The following is a 13,829-nucleotide window of genomic DNA, read 5'->3' on the forward strand; positions in this document are numbered from 1 at the left end:
AGGTGTTTGGTTTCCTTCATCACTGTTTCATGATTGGCTAACAAACTGTAGTGGGCGCGGTCAAATCCTGAAAACCTTTCTGGAGTTATAAGTTTAACCTGACTCTCTGGATCAGATTTAGATGTTTTTTTAGCACAAGGTGGCCCTATAATAAATGACCAGAAACGACTAAATCAGCTTGTTGAGGTTCGAACAGCTCCAACAAAACATTCACATTTCTACCTTTCAGTATCTTCGGCGTCGGCAGCAGCTCCGTTTGGCGTCTTCAGCTTCACTCTGGGATGTTTTCTAGATTTAATGTTTTTTATCTAACGTACCACATTAGTTCTGCTGGGTCATCTTCTGATCTGAAAATCTATGTGCATCATCAACGCGCTCATAAAAACATTGAAATAAAGACTCTGTGAGGTTCTGACAGTTCAAACTTTATTAGCACTTCGTCCGTGTACAATCAGCGACTTTGTGCTTGTCCCTCGGCTCCTCTTAAAAATCAGTAAACGATGGACTGTATGTACACGTTAATGTGAAATCAGCAGCAGTTTAATGTTTCTGCGGAGCGTTAAAGGTCACATGACAGCGACGCCGGCTGGCGACTGGTGGAAGAGTTCAGGTTTATCGCTACGGCAACCAGAGGAGGAAGAGACAGACGACCAATCAGGATGCAGGCGGGAAAACAAACAGAGGGTAGGGGGGTTTCAGATGCGTTTAGCGGGTTGTTGTCATGGCAACAGTATTCCACTGTGGAGGTGTGGCTCTGTGGAAACAGGAAAATGATGTAAATCATGTTTACATGCTTCTGTTGTCAATAGTAAGAGTCATCATTTATGTGTAACAAATTAGTATTTAAATTCAGATTAAGTCATGTAAAATGAAAAATACATAAAAAAATACTTAAATGGAATATTTAAATTAATCAGGTAAAATTATATAATAAATGAAATTGTAACAATAACATGTAAAATAGTCAGGAAAATTTACAGAATCCGTTCATAATATTGTCTTTACCTGAATATTTAAATAATCAGCTTAATGTACAGAACTAATAATATTGTTTCAGGCCTTACTTGATTATGTAATAAATCAGGTTAATTTACATAATTAATAACATTGTTTAAAACTCAGTAAAATGTACATATTAAATTATATTGTAGACTTGTCATGTACATTATTTGAATTATTAAGATACATTTATATAATAAATAACATTGCAGGGTGTCAACTTTAATATTTAAATTAGTATGGTATATTTACATATTAACAAATATTTAAATCAACTGGATACGTTTACATAATAAATAATATTCTAGGGTCTTAACTGTAACATTTAAATTAATCAGATAAATCACATAATAAGTTACACTGAAAAAGCTAAACTTTAACACTTTGCTCAGGAAAGTTTACATAATCCACTCATAATATTGTTTTACCTGAATATTTAAATTCAGGTAAATTTATGTAATAATTAATCAGGTTAGTTTACAGAATTAATAACATTATTTTAAATCCAGTAAAAAGTATAATATTTGAGTTATTTAAATACATTTGTATAATAAATAATATTGCAGAGTGCTAACTTTAATATTTAAATGGTAAGGCATATTTATATAATAACTCATATTTAAATTGGAAAGGTACATTTACTTAAGATTAGTATTGAAATTATTCCAATAAATGAACATAAATAACATGGTAGTTTCTGAACCATGATATATAAAATGGTTAACTGATAAAACTGTGGTGTTACACTCTGGCTCTGTGTCTGTTGTTTTAGAAGTTCTGCGTAATTAATAACTATATTAAATAAAGTGTGATTAGTGTTAGGTGATACCTGAAGTCTTCGAGCTTCCACAGTTCAGACGATCAGCATCTAATTTGAAGCTACAAGAAGAAAAACGATTTAAACAGAGTCCGAAATCATCAGTAAACAGCTGGAAACACTGTCTCTGTCTGTCAGAGCTTCAATGTGATTGGCTGTGAAACTTGATTGGCTGTGAAACGTGACTGGATGTGAAATGTGATTGGCTGTTGAACTTTACCCTGTGTGGTGTCATCAAGCTGGTCTGGTTTGTCAGACGCCGTCGCTGCAACAGAAAACAAACCATAAATGTGAAATTCTCTGTCGGAGATTTTGTGACTGTTGAGCTGTAAATAAATTAAGTAAATTAATCTCACATGTGAACGTTCAGATTATTGGGTTTTTATCATTTCTCTGACCGATCACTTTTAAATTATTCATCTGGACCATTAATCTTTCAGCTTGAAGTCTTGTTTATGCCAACCTCCAGAGAACCTTTTCAGTTCTTGTCTTTGCCATTCCTTGAATGTCTCTTTGCGATTGTTTTGAGTCTCTTTGTGGTTGTTTTATGTCTCTGAGACTGTTTTGTATCTCATTGTGTTTGTTTTATGTCTCATTGTGATTGTTTTGTCTCTTTGTGGTTGTTTTGTGTCTTGTGATTGTTTTGGGTCTTGTTTAGGCTGTTTTGTATCTATTTGCGGTTGTTTGGTTTCTCTTTGTGGTTGTTTTGTGTCTCATTCAAGTTGTTTTGAGTCTCTTTGTGATTGCTTTGTGTCTCGTTTAGGTTGTTTTGTATCTCTTTGTGGTTGCTTTCTATCTCTTTGCGGTTGTTTAGTTTCTCTTTGAGGCTGTTTTGTGTCTCTTTGTGGTTGTTTTGTGTCTCTTTGAGGTTGCTTTTCTATACACATTGATCTGTGTTGTGTTCTGTCAGTCATCAGTTTAATAAATCAGCAGTTTACCTTCAGTGGAGTCTTCAGGGTTTGGAACCATCACCACCTCCTCTAGCTCCTTGTCCTCCTCCTCTGTGTCCTCGTCCTCGTCTGGCTCCTTGTTCTCGTCCGACTCCTTTTCCTCCTCCTCCTCCTCTGACTCCTTCTCCTCCTTCTCATCCTCCTGTTTTTCTTCCTCCTCTTCTGCTTCATTCTCCTCCTCTGAGACGGACTCGGAAGTGTCACTGATCTCATCACTGACATTCTCAATACTCTCACCTCCTTCAGTTTGACTTTCATCGTCATCAGCTGTGATTTCAACCTCTACGTTATCTTCTGTGGCCTGCTCTGAGCTCTTCTCATCTTTATTGCCTCCTTTATCTCCTTCCTTATTTTCGTCACTCTTCACATCCTTGTCTGACTCCTCAGCCTCCTCTCCATCCTGAACCTGACTTGCATCTTCGCTTGCCTCTACATCAACTATCACCCCCTCCTCTGACTCCTCCCCCTGCTGCCGTTCCTGCTCCTCTGTATCATCCTCTACCTCAGCCCCTTCGACACTCTCCACTCTGTCATTCTCATCGCTATTAATGCTGTCGACTCTTTCTTCTGTACTGTCATCTCTGTTGTTTTTGGCATCACCGTCAGGACCGTCATCAGGACCATCATCGGTGCCGTCATCAGGACCATCATCGGTGCCGTCATCAGGACCATCATCGGTGCCGTCATCAGGACCATCATCGGTGCCGTCATCAGGGCTATCATGATCAGCGCCATCGGTGACGTCATCAGTGTCTTTGCCTTCATTGATCTCCACATCATCAGAGCTGTTGTCTTTGCTGTTGTCGGTTGCTTCGTCCTCATCAGCTTTGCTGCTGCTGTCATTGTCTTTGGCATCTTTTTCTTCATCGGTCTCTTTCGTGTCTGTGGATTAAAGATGTTGCATCATTAATCCATTTGTTGCGATTCTGAATGCAAATACAGGAGCAGAAGTTCAGACTCATTTAAGGATTTCACTTTGTAGGACATAACTGAAGACCTAAAAAATGTGAAAACATATTCATGAATTTATGTGGTGAACAAAAAGGAGAAACACGTCCAACACTTTCAACACCTCCAACATCTCCAACACCTTCAACATCTTTGACACTCTTGACATCTTCAACACTTCTGATATCTCTGACACCTTTGACATCTGCAACACCTTCAACACTTTCGACACCTTCAACATCTTCAACACCTCCAAAACTTCCAACGTGTCGGGCACACCCAACACCCCCGACACCTACAACATCTCCAACACCTTCAACACCTTCAGCACATTGAACATCATCAACACCTCTGACATCTTCAACACCTCCAACCTTTCCAACATGTCCGAAATGCCCGAAACCCCGACACCTCCAACAACTCCAACACCTTCAACACCTCCGACACCTTTGACACCTCCAGCACCTCCAACAATGTCAATACCTAATCACCTTCGGCATCTCTGACACTTCTGACATCTCTGACACCTTCAACACCTTCGACATCTCTGACACTTCTGACATCTCTCACACCTTCGACATCTGCGACATCTCCAGTACCTTCAACACCTTTAACAGCTCCAACACCTCCGACATCGTTGATATCCCCGACACTTCGGACATCTCTGACACCTCCAACACCGTCAGTACCTCAGACACCTTCAGCATCTCTGACACTTCTGATTTCTTTGACACCTTCACCTTTCCTGTCTTTTTCTCCTCATTTTGTGGTTGTTTTGTGTGTTTTGTTCTTGTTTTAGCTTGATTCTCTCACATTTTCTCACTCCATAATCACATTTGTGTAACTTCAGTGTCTCCAGTTTGTTCTACACAGTAAAATTAAAGGAGAACCCTTGAATGAGATGGTCTGTGTGAGTTATCGGGGTTCCTCTGTTCTCGCCTGGTTCTTCTCATTGTGTCAGCTGGATGAACATTCAGTGTATTTACCAATGTCATTGGCCTTCTCTGTAGACTCTCCGTTATCTTGAACTGCAGACACAAAACATCAGAACAACGTTTTAACAACACTGAATGAATGCAGCAGATCCGTCAGTGTGAATTAAACAAATATTAGTCAGACAGATTAGCAGCATCTGTGGAGACAAACGTGTGTCAAGATGGAGGTTAATCAACCAGTCAATAATTAAATATCACTATTGTACTGCTGCATCACTGACTTCATGTCAGATTGACAAAACAATAACAGAAATGCACATATTACACCAAGAGACCCCAAAAAGAGACAAAGACACAGAAAAAACAGAAAGAGACACAAAAGAAAAAGAGACATAAAAAACACAAATAGATGTTGGTTCAATGCAAACACAGAAAATAAACAATTTTTAAATGAAAAAATGGACTGCTAGATACAGAATGACTGAAAAGAGATGCAAAAGAACCACAAACAGATGCAAACTAACACTACATAACTACAGCATTATTGACACAAGATGCGAAATGAAATCAAATACAAGTAAAAGTGATCCACAATGACCACAATGACACAAAATTACTCAAAGTAAATAGAAAAGCACAAACAAATAAACACAAATAGAGGAAGATTTAGTGCAAACATTAAAACATACAAACCAATAAAACAGAGGTGGAGAATAAACATAAAAAAATGCAAAACTTCCAGTCAAGACACGCAAAATGTCTAGAAGGGAATAAAAGTGACTCTCACAAACAGGAGACACAACAACACTCGAAAACAAACACAGACACGACAAACTAACTGGTGTCAAAGAAGTCGTTGGTGTTTCTGGATCCGTGAAAAACACCAAAACCACAGATGTGAAACCTTTATCTCACCTTCAAGGCTGCTGATGTCGGTGCTGTCTACGTTGAGGTCCTCTGAACCAGCATTTTAAAAAAGGACAGGATTTGGAATTAAACAACGCAAAAATAGAACATAAAACACAGACATAGAATTAGAATGAAGTAAAACACTGAGCAGCCGTGGAAACACTGCCTGCAGTTCAACTGAAAGCTTTTCACTGTCATGGAGAATCATTTGTAACGAAGAGGGGAAAGGATTTTTTAAAATAAAACGTAGAATAAAATAAATTTGAATAAGCATGATGATTTGACTTTGACTTCACCACAGAACTGGAAATCATCCGTGACACGTTCATGAACATCTGAAAACCGAAAATCTGATGATTCTTTCTGTTTAACTTATCGGTCCCCTGTTCCCTTGTCTGAAAAAAATCCAAAAATTCAGCAAAAAAAAATTCACAAATTTATAAAACAAATTTGCAAAATCTTCAAGAAGAAAATTTCAAAAATTCCTTGAAAATTTCCCTTAAAAATTTTATTTAGAAAAATTAAATAAAATTGTAAATATTTTCAAAAAAAATGAATAAAAATCTTTCAAACAAAATCCTAAAAATATCCCAAGTGATTACATATATATCAAGAAAAATTATAATATTTTCTTGAAGAACATTTGGAAAAAAATCAACCAAAATCCAGCCAAATTCGCTGGATTTTGGTTGATTTTTTTCTGAATGTTCTTAAAGAAACGTTTTTTTAAAATAATTTCTTTTTTCCACCCAAAAATGTTAAAAACATTCCCAAAAATGTTGAAAATGTGAAAATTTTCACTGTGAAATTAATTTTTTTCCCACATTTTCAAACTTTAAAACGGGTCAATTTGACCAGCTGAATGATACGAGGGTTAAATGATTTCCAGCTGATAATTTGATTCAGATTCACAGATGTTTTAAAAGATAACATGCCTTCTAAAAATGCACACTTGGTCTGGACTTCAAAGTTAATAAAACATCCAGATGTGACAGCTGAAGGTTTTAATGTATTTCTGGTTGCTATATTCACTGCTGTTTGATTTACAGCCAGTGTGTTGTGATGCCAGCAGAAACATTTCCCAAACAACAAACCGGTTTCCAGTTAGAAGATGTGTCTATTTGTGGTAATTTTATTTCTGTCATTGCTCTTTTTGTGAGTCTCGCTGGTCATTTTGTGTATCAGTAATCACCTATGGCAGCACATTCAGAAACTACAAAGACTGACACAAATAAAACGTTGATCTCACCCCCAGCACTGCTGCTGTCTGCATCTGAGGTCTCTGAAGCAGCTTTAAAAAATAACAAAGTTTAGAATTAAACTATTTACAGAAAGCAAGTCATAGTATCACTAATCAGGGCTGCAGTTATAAAATAAGACATTCTACTAATTAGGGCTGCATTGGCTTTCCTCTCAGACCAAGGCTTTCTATCTTCTGACTTTTTCACTGAAGATATTTTTAAATGTAAATATGTGTGAGTTCTCAGCAGTCGTTGTTTTTAACTCCTGTATTTAGTGACTTATCTCGTTCTGCTGTGGGACAACAGAAACATCTGTCAGTGAGAACAGCTTTGTTGTAGTTCAGCTGTATTAAAATGCAGTTTAATGAGCACAGAGAGCAGGAGAGAAGCTAACAGATGGAAACATGAAAACACTGTACCCCATTCGGTCCTGGTTTACCGGTTTTAATAACCATCTCTGAATGTCTCACAGTGTTACAAGTTCAACATTATTTCAGTTTACTAATGAACTGAAATAAGCTTCAATAAAACACAAACCTGGTGATTCAGTTGAACCATCTGTAGGAGCTGAAACACACACCAGTAAACGCATAGGTAAACACACAAGTAAACACATAGGTCTGTTAATTGTTATTAGAACAAAATATGACATAAAAGTATAAAAATTTGATCTCACCTTCGCTGTTGCTGCTGTCACTGTCGTCTGACGAAGCTGTAAAAAAGACAGAATTTAAAATTAAACTGTCAAAAATAAAACACAGAAGCAGCAGGATAACATTCATCAAACAAAGTTTAAAGTGGAAAATAATTTCTATGTGAAAATATCAGATCTATACTGACTTGATGCTGCAGTAGAATCTGGGACAGCTGCAACACAAACACACAGGTAAACACACACACAGGTAAACACACATACAGGTAAACACACAGATCGTTATTAGAACAGAACACAACATTAAAGATATAAAAACTTGATCTCACCTTCACTGTTGCTGCTGTCACTGTCGTCTGAAGCTGTAAAAATGGCATAAAAACACAAATAAAATAATAATAATGAAACTTAGAACACCTGTAATCCAGGTCAAAAAACCTGTCTTAGTCTCTCTCTCGCCTTTCTCTCCCACTCACCTATTTTGTCTCCCCAAATCTCACGTTATTCTTTGGATTTCGCGGGGGTAAATGTCATGGGACTATTATCCAATTAGTACCCTCCATTCAGTAACTCCGTTCTCTTTAGTATGGCGCTGCCTGTCATTCCAGCAGCCGTGGGGCAGGCAACACGTGTTCGGAGCTACAGGTCTGTTTAAACCCCTTTAATTGTGCTATTTCTGCGTCACTTTCGCTTAGCATTTACTATTTCGAATTGCTAAACTTGTAGATTCCCCCTACCGTGACCCTATCCGCGTGGAAACGGGCGTTTGGGTGGTGATTAGACTGGGAACTGGTGAGTGTTTGTATGTCCTCACGCTAGCCGCATTAGCATTAGCCTAGCCGCCTCCATTCATTTACATGGAGCACTACCCTGTTTATGCCTTGTTCATCAAAGCATTGCAACCAAACAAGCATAACTGTGTCTGAAGTTCTATGGAAGCATATTTATGGCAAAAGTCCTTTTGTGATTTAATGTGGGTTTTTTTTTATTTTTGGTGTTTATTCACTGAGCTGAGATATTAAGCACATTTATTTTTTTTACCCATTTATTGAATAAAATTGTGTACATTTTTCCTTTATAAAAATAATGTAGGCAAAGCTTATTTTTGAACTCTTTCAATTGTAATTGGTATACATTGCTTTTGATATTTATGAGTTTTGTATGCATTTATATTTGGAAAATGTATTTTAGAATCTCAACTTGCATTTATCATGCAATAAGCGCCATTTAATTCTGAATTTTGTATACACTTAACTGTTTGTAGCTACTTAGATTATTTATGTAAATTTGCAAATGATTCATTAGAGCTTTTTGGTCCTGTTTAGGCCAAGGTTTTCAGATGGCGAGAAGAAGCCTCGAACCTAAAGAACTGGCAACTGCTTCGATCACATTCCCTCCGCCAGGTCGGTAGGGGGCTCTGTAGCCCATAAAAACTCTCCTCATGGCTAATTAGCCACTGCCACCTAAACCTCATAAGCGCTAAACTTCCCTTTCGCAAACTCTTTCTGACTCCCCTTCCCTCTGGACAAACAATTGCAGCCCAGACGTGGGTTCTGGAAAACTTTGGGTGGCCTGGACTGTGGACTTGGGTTTTTTTGTTGTCACGAAGTTTTGTACTTTGCGTATGGACTATGGACTTGATTTTAAATGCTCTAAATGTTATGCATTTGATTGTTGTTGGTTGCTCCTGATGAATATGACGCGTTGGTATGTTTGAATGGCCATTCACATTTTCTATTCGAATTGTTCACTGTAAATATTTTGCACTTTATTTCCTTGCACTTTACTGAAACCAAAATAACTGTACCATCAAAAGCATTCAGTGTCTTGTCAACTCTCTCCTACAGCCAAAACTAGACCTTCTGTTCACTAGCCTATCACCTCTATTACAGCTGTGTTAGTTTACATAGACATACTTTATGCTAGTTAAATATTTGGCAGTCTTTAACTATACTTCTATGCTTTTCCACCAGATAGTTGCTACACACAAACAGCAGCAGGAGAACATTAATGAAACATTTTAATGGTTAAAGTGGAAAATAATTTGCTTTTATAGATGAAAATATCACACACACACTGACCTGATGCTGCAGTAGAATCTGGGACAGCTGCAACACAAACACACAGGTAAACACACAGGTAAACACACACAGGTAAAAACACAGACAGGTTACCTTCAGGTTGCTCTTGACTTGCAGTAGCTTCTGTTGGCTTCACAGTCACATTATCACCTGTAACGTAAACAACAGAGTCAACAACAACACATGCGTGTGTGTGCACTTGCGTGTTTGTGTGAGTGTGTGTGAGTGTTACCATTCAGCAGGTCCTGAGGAGTTTTGTCTGAAACAGAAGAAACAGAAACATTTTTATTCTCTCACAATCTTCCTCATTCAAGAAAACAAAGTTTTAATTGGAGAGCTGCAGCCTGCAGGGGGCGCATTCCCTTCAGTTAAAGTACTGATACCACACACTGAAAGTACTCTGCTACAAGTACAACTGAAGCAAAAGCAACATAAAGTACTATTGCCACATAGTAAACATACTGTGTCAAGTTAAAGTGCTAGAAATACTCTGGTACTTGCAAATCTCCTGTAAAAATACCTTAAATACTCTGAAATATGAGCAGTGAATCTAAGCTGTATTTGATATTGTACATACACCCCCGTCACCCCGCCTCCTCCACCACCCCTGACCTCTCCATAACAGCTGATCAGGTGTGATGTGAGCCAAAAAAGAACAAGAAAGGCCAGAGGTCCTGATGGACTCAGCTCCAGACTCCTTAAAGACTGAGCAGACCAGCTCTGTCAGGTGCTCCAGAGTCTGGAGAGGGTTCCTGTGATATGGAAGTCTTCCTGTGTAGTTCCTGTATTGAAGACTTATGACCCTCACTTTCCATCTGATGAAGACCATGGAGAGGAGGGTCCTCAAAAACCTCCATCCTCAGGTGAACCCACATCCGGATCCACTGCAGTTTGTGTACCAGCTGAACATTGGAGTGGATGATGCAGTCGTCTACCTGCTGCACAGATCACTGTCTCCCCTGGAGAACACCGGCAGCACTGTGAGGGTCATGTTCTTTGACTTCTCCAGTGCTTTCAACACAATTCAGCCTTCTCTGCTCAGAGGGAAGCTTGGAGGAGCGGGAGGAGACTGTCACCTGGCTGCATGGACCATCGACTTCCTCACCAACAGTACGTGAGGCCGCCCCCCACAGGGGACAGTGCTCTCTCCCTTTCTCTTCACCTTGTACACATCGGACTTCCACTACAACTCTGGGAGCTGTCACCTCCAGAAGTTCTTGGATGATACAGCCATTGTCGGGTAACTGATGGGAACGGGCTGGAGTACAGGACGGTCATCTCTGACTTTGTTGACTGGTGTGAGCTAAACCATCTTCAGCTCAACGTCAGTAAGATAGAGGAGATGATCATCGACTTCTGCAGGAGGAGGACACCTCAGACTGCACCGGTGAACATCCAGGGTTTGGACATTGAGATAGTGGACTCTTACAAATACCTGGGTGTTCACCTCAACAATAAACTGAACTGGACACATAATACAGAGGTCCTGTACAAGAAGGGCCAGAGTCATTTCCACCTACTAAGGAGACTGAGGTCCTTTGGAGTGTGCAGGACTCTGCTCCGGATGTGGTGGCTTTTTTTCATTTCTATGCAGTGGTCTGCTGGGGAGCAAGGAGCAGACAGATACAGAAAGAGACTGAACAGGCTGGTCAGGAGGGCCAGTTCTGTTCTGGACTGCTTCCTGGACTCCATAGATGAGGTTAGGGTTAAGGAGGAGGATGTTGGCAAAGCACACATCCACTATGGTTGAACCCTCTCACCCACTGCATGTGACCGTAGGGGCTTTAAGCAGCTCCTTCAGCAGCAGACTAAAGGCTGGACTATGCTTTCCACATGAACGTGACGCGCAGAAATGAGACGCTCGGAATTCTACTCCGTCTGCTCCCAAACTGCAGGGGCATTGTACCGTAAACCCACATCTACCATGGAACTAAAGTGGAGTAGAAGAGGTTTTCCATCGTGTACACCACTTACAACATGGCATTTTAACAAATAGCTGCATTTCAGCAGGTAGTTTGAATTGTTCATAACCCAGTTATCGCGGTGATCTGTGTGATGAATCGGCTGTATTTCTGAACATCTACTGCTTGGAGCTCTTGTTCTTCTGCTGTTTTCCCATAGACTGTTTTCCACGTCTCTGTTTGTGTTGTTTGAAAAATGTGGAGGATGATGTAACATGGAAATTGAACCGTGCGGACATATCAAGCATAAAACAAGCTTGAGATATCCACCCTGCAAGAAGCAGCGCTGTCGCAGGTCATTCATACCACCTGCTGTAAGACTGAGCAGCATCACTGGATCTCTTTTATTTCTCTTTTATCACTCTCTACCCTTTTATCCCTTTTAAAATTTTCCCTGCTTGTAGTCCTTCTTTCTAACTTGGTGATCGTAATCTATTACTGTCTTTTATTGTCTCTTCAGCTGCTCCCTTAACCCCTTCGTTCTTTTAACCAGCTTTAAATTAGCTATTCATTCTGTACATTTTGTAATTTTTTATGTTCTGTCACAGCACTTTGTGAAGGTTCTTCTTAGAGATTCTATCCAAAAGTTGTTGTTATTGTTATTATTAACTGGACTGAAGTCATATCGTCTCAACTTGCAATAAAACATTTTCAGCAATTTTGGCACTGCTTGTATTTTGCACTTTATAATGCTTTTTACAGTATGAATACTGTATTTATTCATTTTCATTTTTCATCCTTGTAGATGCTGTACATATTATTATTAATACATACATGTGTTTATTGCTGCTGTAATAATGCAAATTTCCCCCGGCATGGGGAGCAATAAAGGATTGTCTTATCTGATCTAAACTGTATTTCAGTAAAGTACTGTAACGTGGCAGCCTGTGGGGGGCGCCGTTGCTGTACAGTCTTTGCTAAGGTGCATCGCTCTGATTGGCTGCTCCCTTCTATGACTCATCCACTGATTGTGATGTCACAGGAGGCGGGGCTATCGGCAGGTCAAAGGTCACAGCTGAAGCAGATATTTACCATCTGTTGATCTTTCTGCAAGGAGACAAAAATATTTGAATCGTGTTAAATAATGTGGTAAAAAATTTTAAAAACCTAATGTTAAAGATAGTTATAAGTTTAAAAGTAAGTTAATAATGATATGAAAAATAAATAATAAACAATAGCTTACAACATTAATCACAGTGAGTCATATTGAGACAGACAAATAATCAATATTCATAAACAAACAGCTGTTAATGGCAATAAGTTAATTGATTATTGATGTCATATCTTACTGTGAACAGGAGCCGAGAGAGAAACGGCAGCCAAGGCAAGAATCAGCAACACAACACACCTGCAACACAAACAGACACACACAGGTTTGACTACAGCAGGTGATTTGACTGCAGCAGGTGATCTGACTGCAGGTTTGCATGTTGTTTTGTTGTTTTATTTGCATGTGTTTTTTCTGATTCCGCATTCAAACAGCAGCGATTTAAAGTTTCCCAAAGTTCCGTTGAAGTTCTTTTGCAAAATGTCACTGAAACAGGTCGAGCTGAAGGAGGCGGAGTCTAGAATGTCAGGTGATCACAGGTGAGCTGAGTGGCGCCTGCCTAAAGGGTTAAATAACGGCGTCTCTTTGTGTCTCAACAAAGCCTCTCTTCTTTTCCGACGTATAGAAAGAATCGAGCTGCAAGAGGAAACCGACTCTGAGGCTGAAACACTGAAGGATTCATAAGCAACTTCCTGGAAAAATCATCAAATCTGAAAGATTTAATCCCTAAAACTCAACTTTAACTCTTTAAACTGCAGCTCTGAATCATTTCGAGTCAGTTAATCCAACATTAGTCTGAAAAGTACTCAGGTCAGAGATAAAAGTACCAGAAATACTCTGTTACAACTAAAATTTAAGTAAAAGTATCTGAAATACTGTTACAAGCAAAACATGAGTAAAAGCATCAGAAATACTGTTACTGACAAAAATGTAAGTGCTAACACAAATACAAATAAAACTAAAATTAAAGTGTCAGCAATACTCTGTTACTAGTAAAACTTTCTTTAAAGTACCAGTAATATAAGCAAAACTTAAATAAAAGTACCAGAAATACTCTGCTACAAACAAAATGAGTGAAAGGGATCAGAAATATTGTTACAAGTAAAATTTAAGTGTAACAATACTCTAAAAGACAAATAAAGCTGAAAAAAGTACCAGAGATACTTTGTTAAAGGTAAAATTTAAGTAAAACTAACAACAATACTCTAAAAGACAAATAAGACTCAAGTAACAGTAACAGAAATACTCTGTTACAAGTAAATTTACTTAAAAGTACCAATAATATAAG

General features: G+C 38.7%; 1 protein-coding gene across 1 annotated transcript; it reads right to left on the reverse strand.

Moving 5' to 3' along the window:
* Positions 1-404: 404 nt before the first annotated feature.
* On the reverse strand, positions 405-10,407 carry stm (starmaker). The gene is made up of 15 exons (XM_051955528.1): positions 10,341-10,407; positions 9,765-9,824; positions 9,626-9,682; positions 9,533-9,559; positions 7,781-7,813; positions 7,640-7,666; positions 7,476-7,511; positions 7,337-7,366; positions 6,808-6,849; positions 5,565-5,606; positions 4,701-4,742; positions 2,755-3,648; positions 2,037-2,081; positions 1,829-1,878; positions 405-754 (listed from the first exon to the last, which is right to left on the reverse strand). The coding sequence occupies exons 1-14, from the start codon at positions 10,405-10,407 to the stop codon at positions 1,868-1,870; spliced, it is 1,413 nt and encodes a 470-aa protein (XP_051811488.1). The 3' UTR covers positions 405-754; positions 1,829-1,867.
* Between the last annotated feature and the right edge of the window lie 3,422 nt (positions 10,408-13,829).

The sequence above is a fragment of the Acanthochromis polyacanthus genome, chromosome 11 (assembly GCF_021347895.1).
Source record: "Acanthochromis polyacanthus isolate Apoly-LR-REF ecotype Palm Island chromosome 11, KAUST_Apoly_ChrSc, whole genome shotgun sequence".
Taxonomy (NCBI): Eukaryota; Metazoa; Chordata; class Actinopteri; family Pomacentridae; genus Acanthochromis; species Acanthochromis polyacanthus.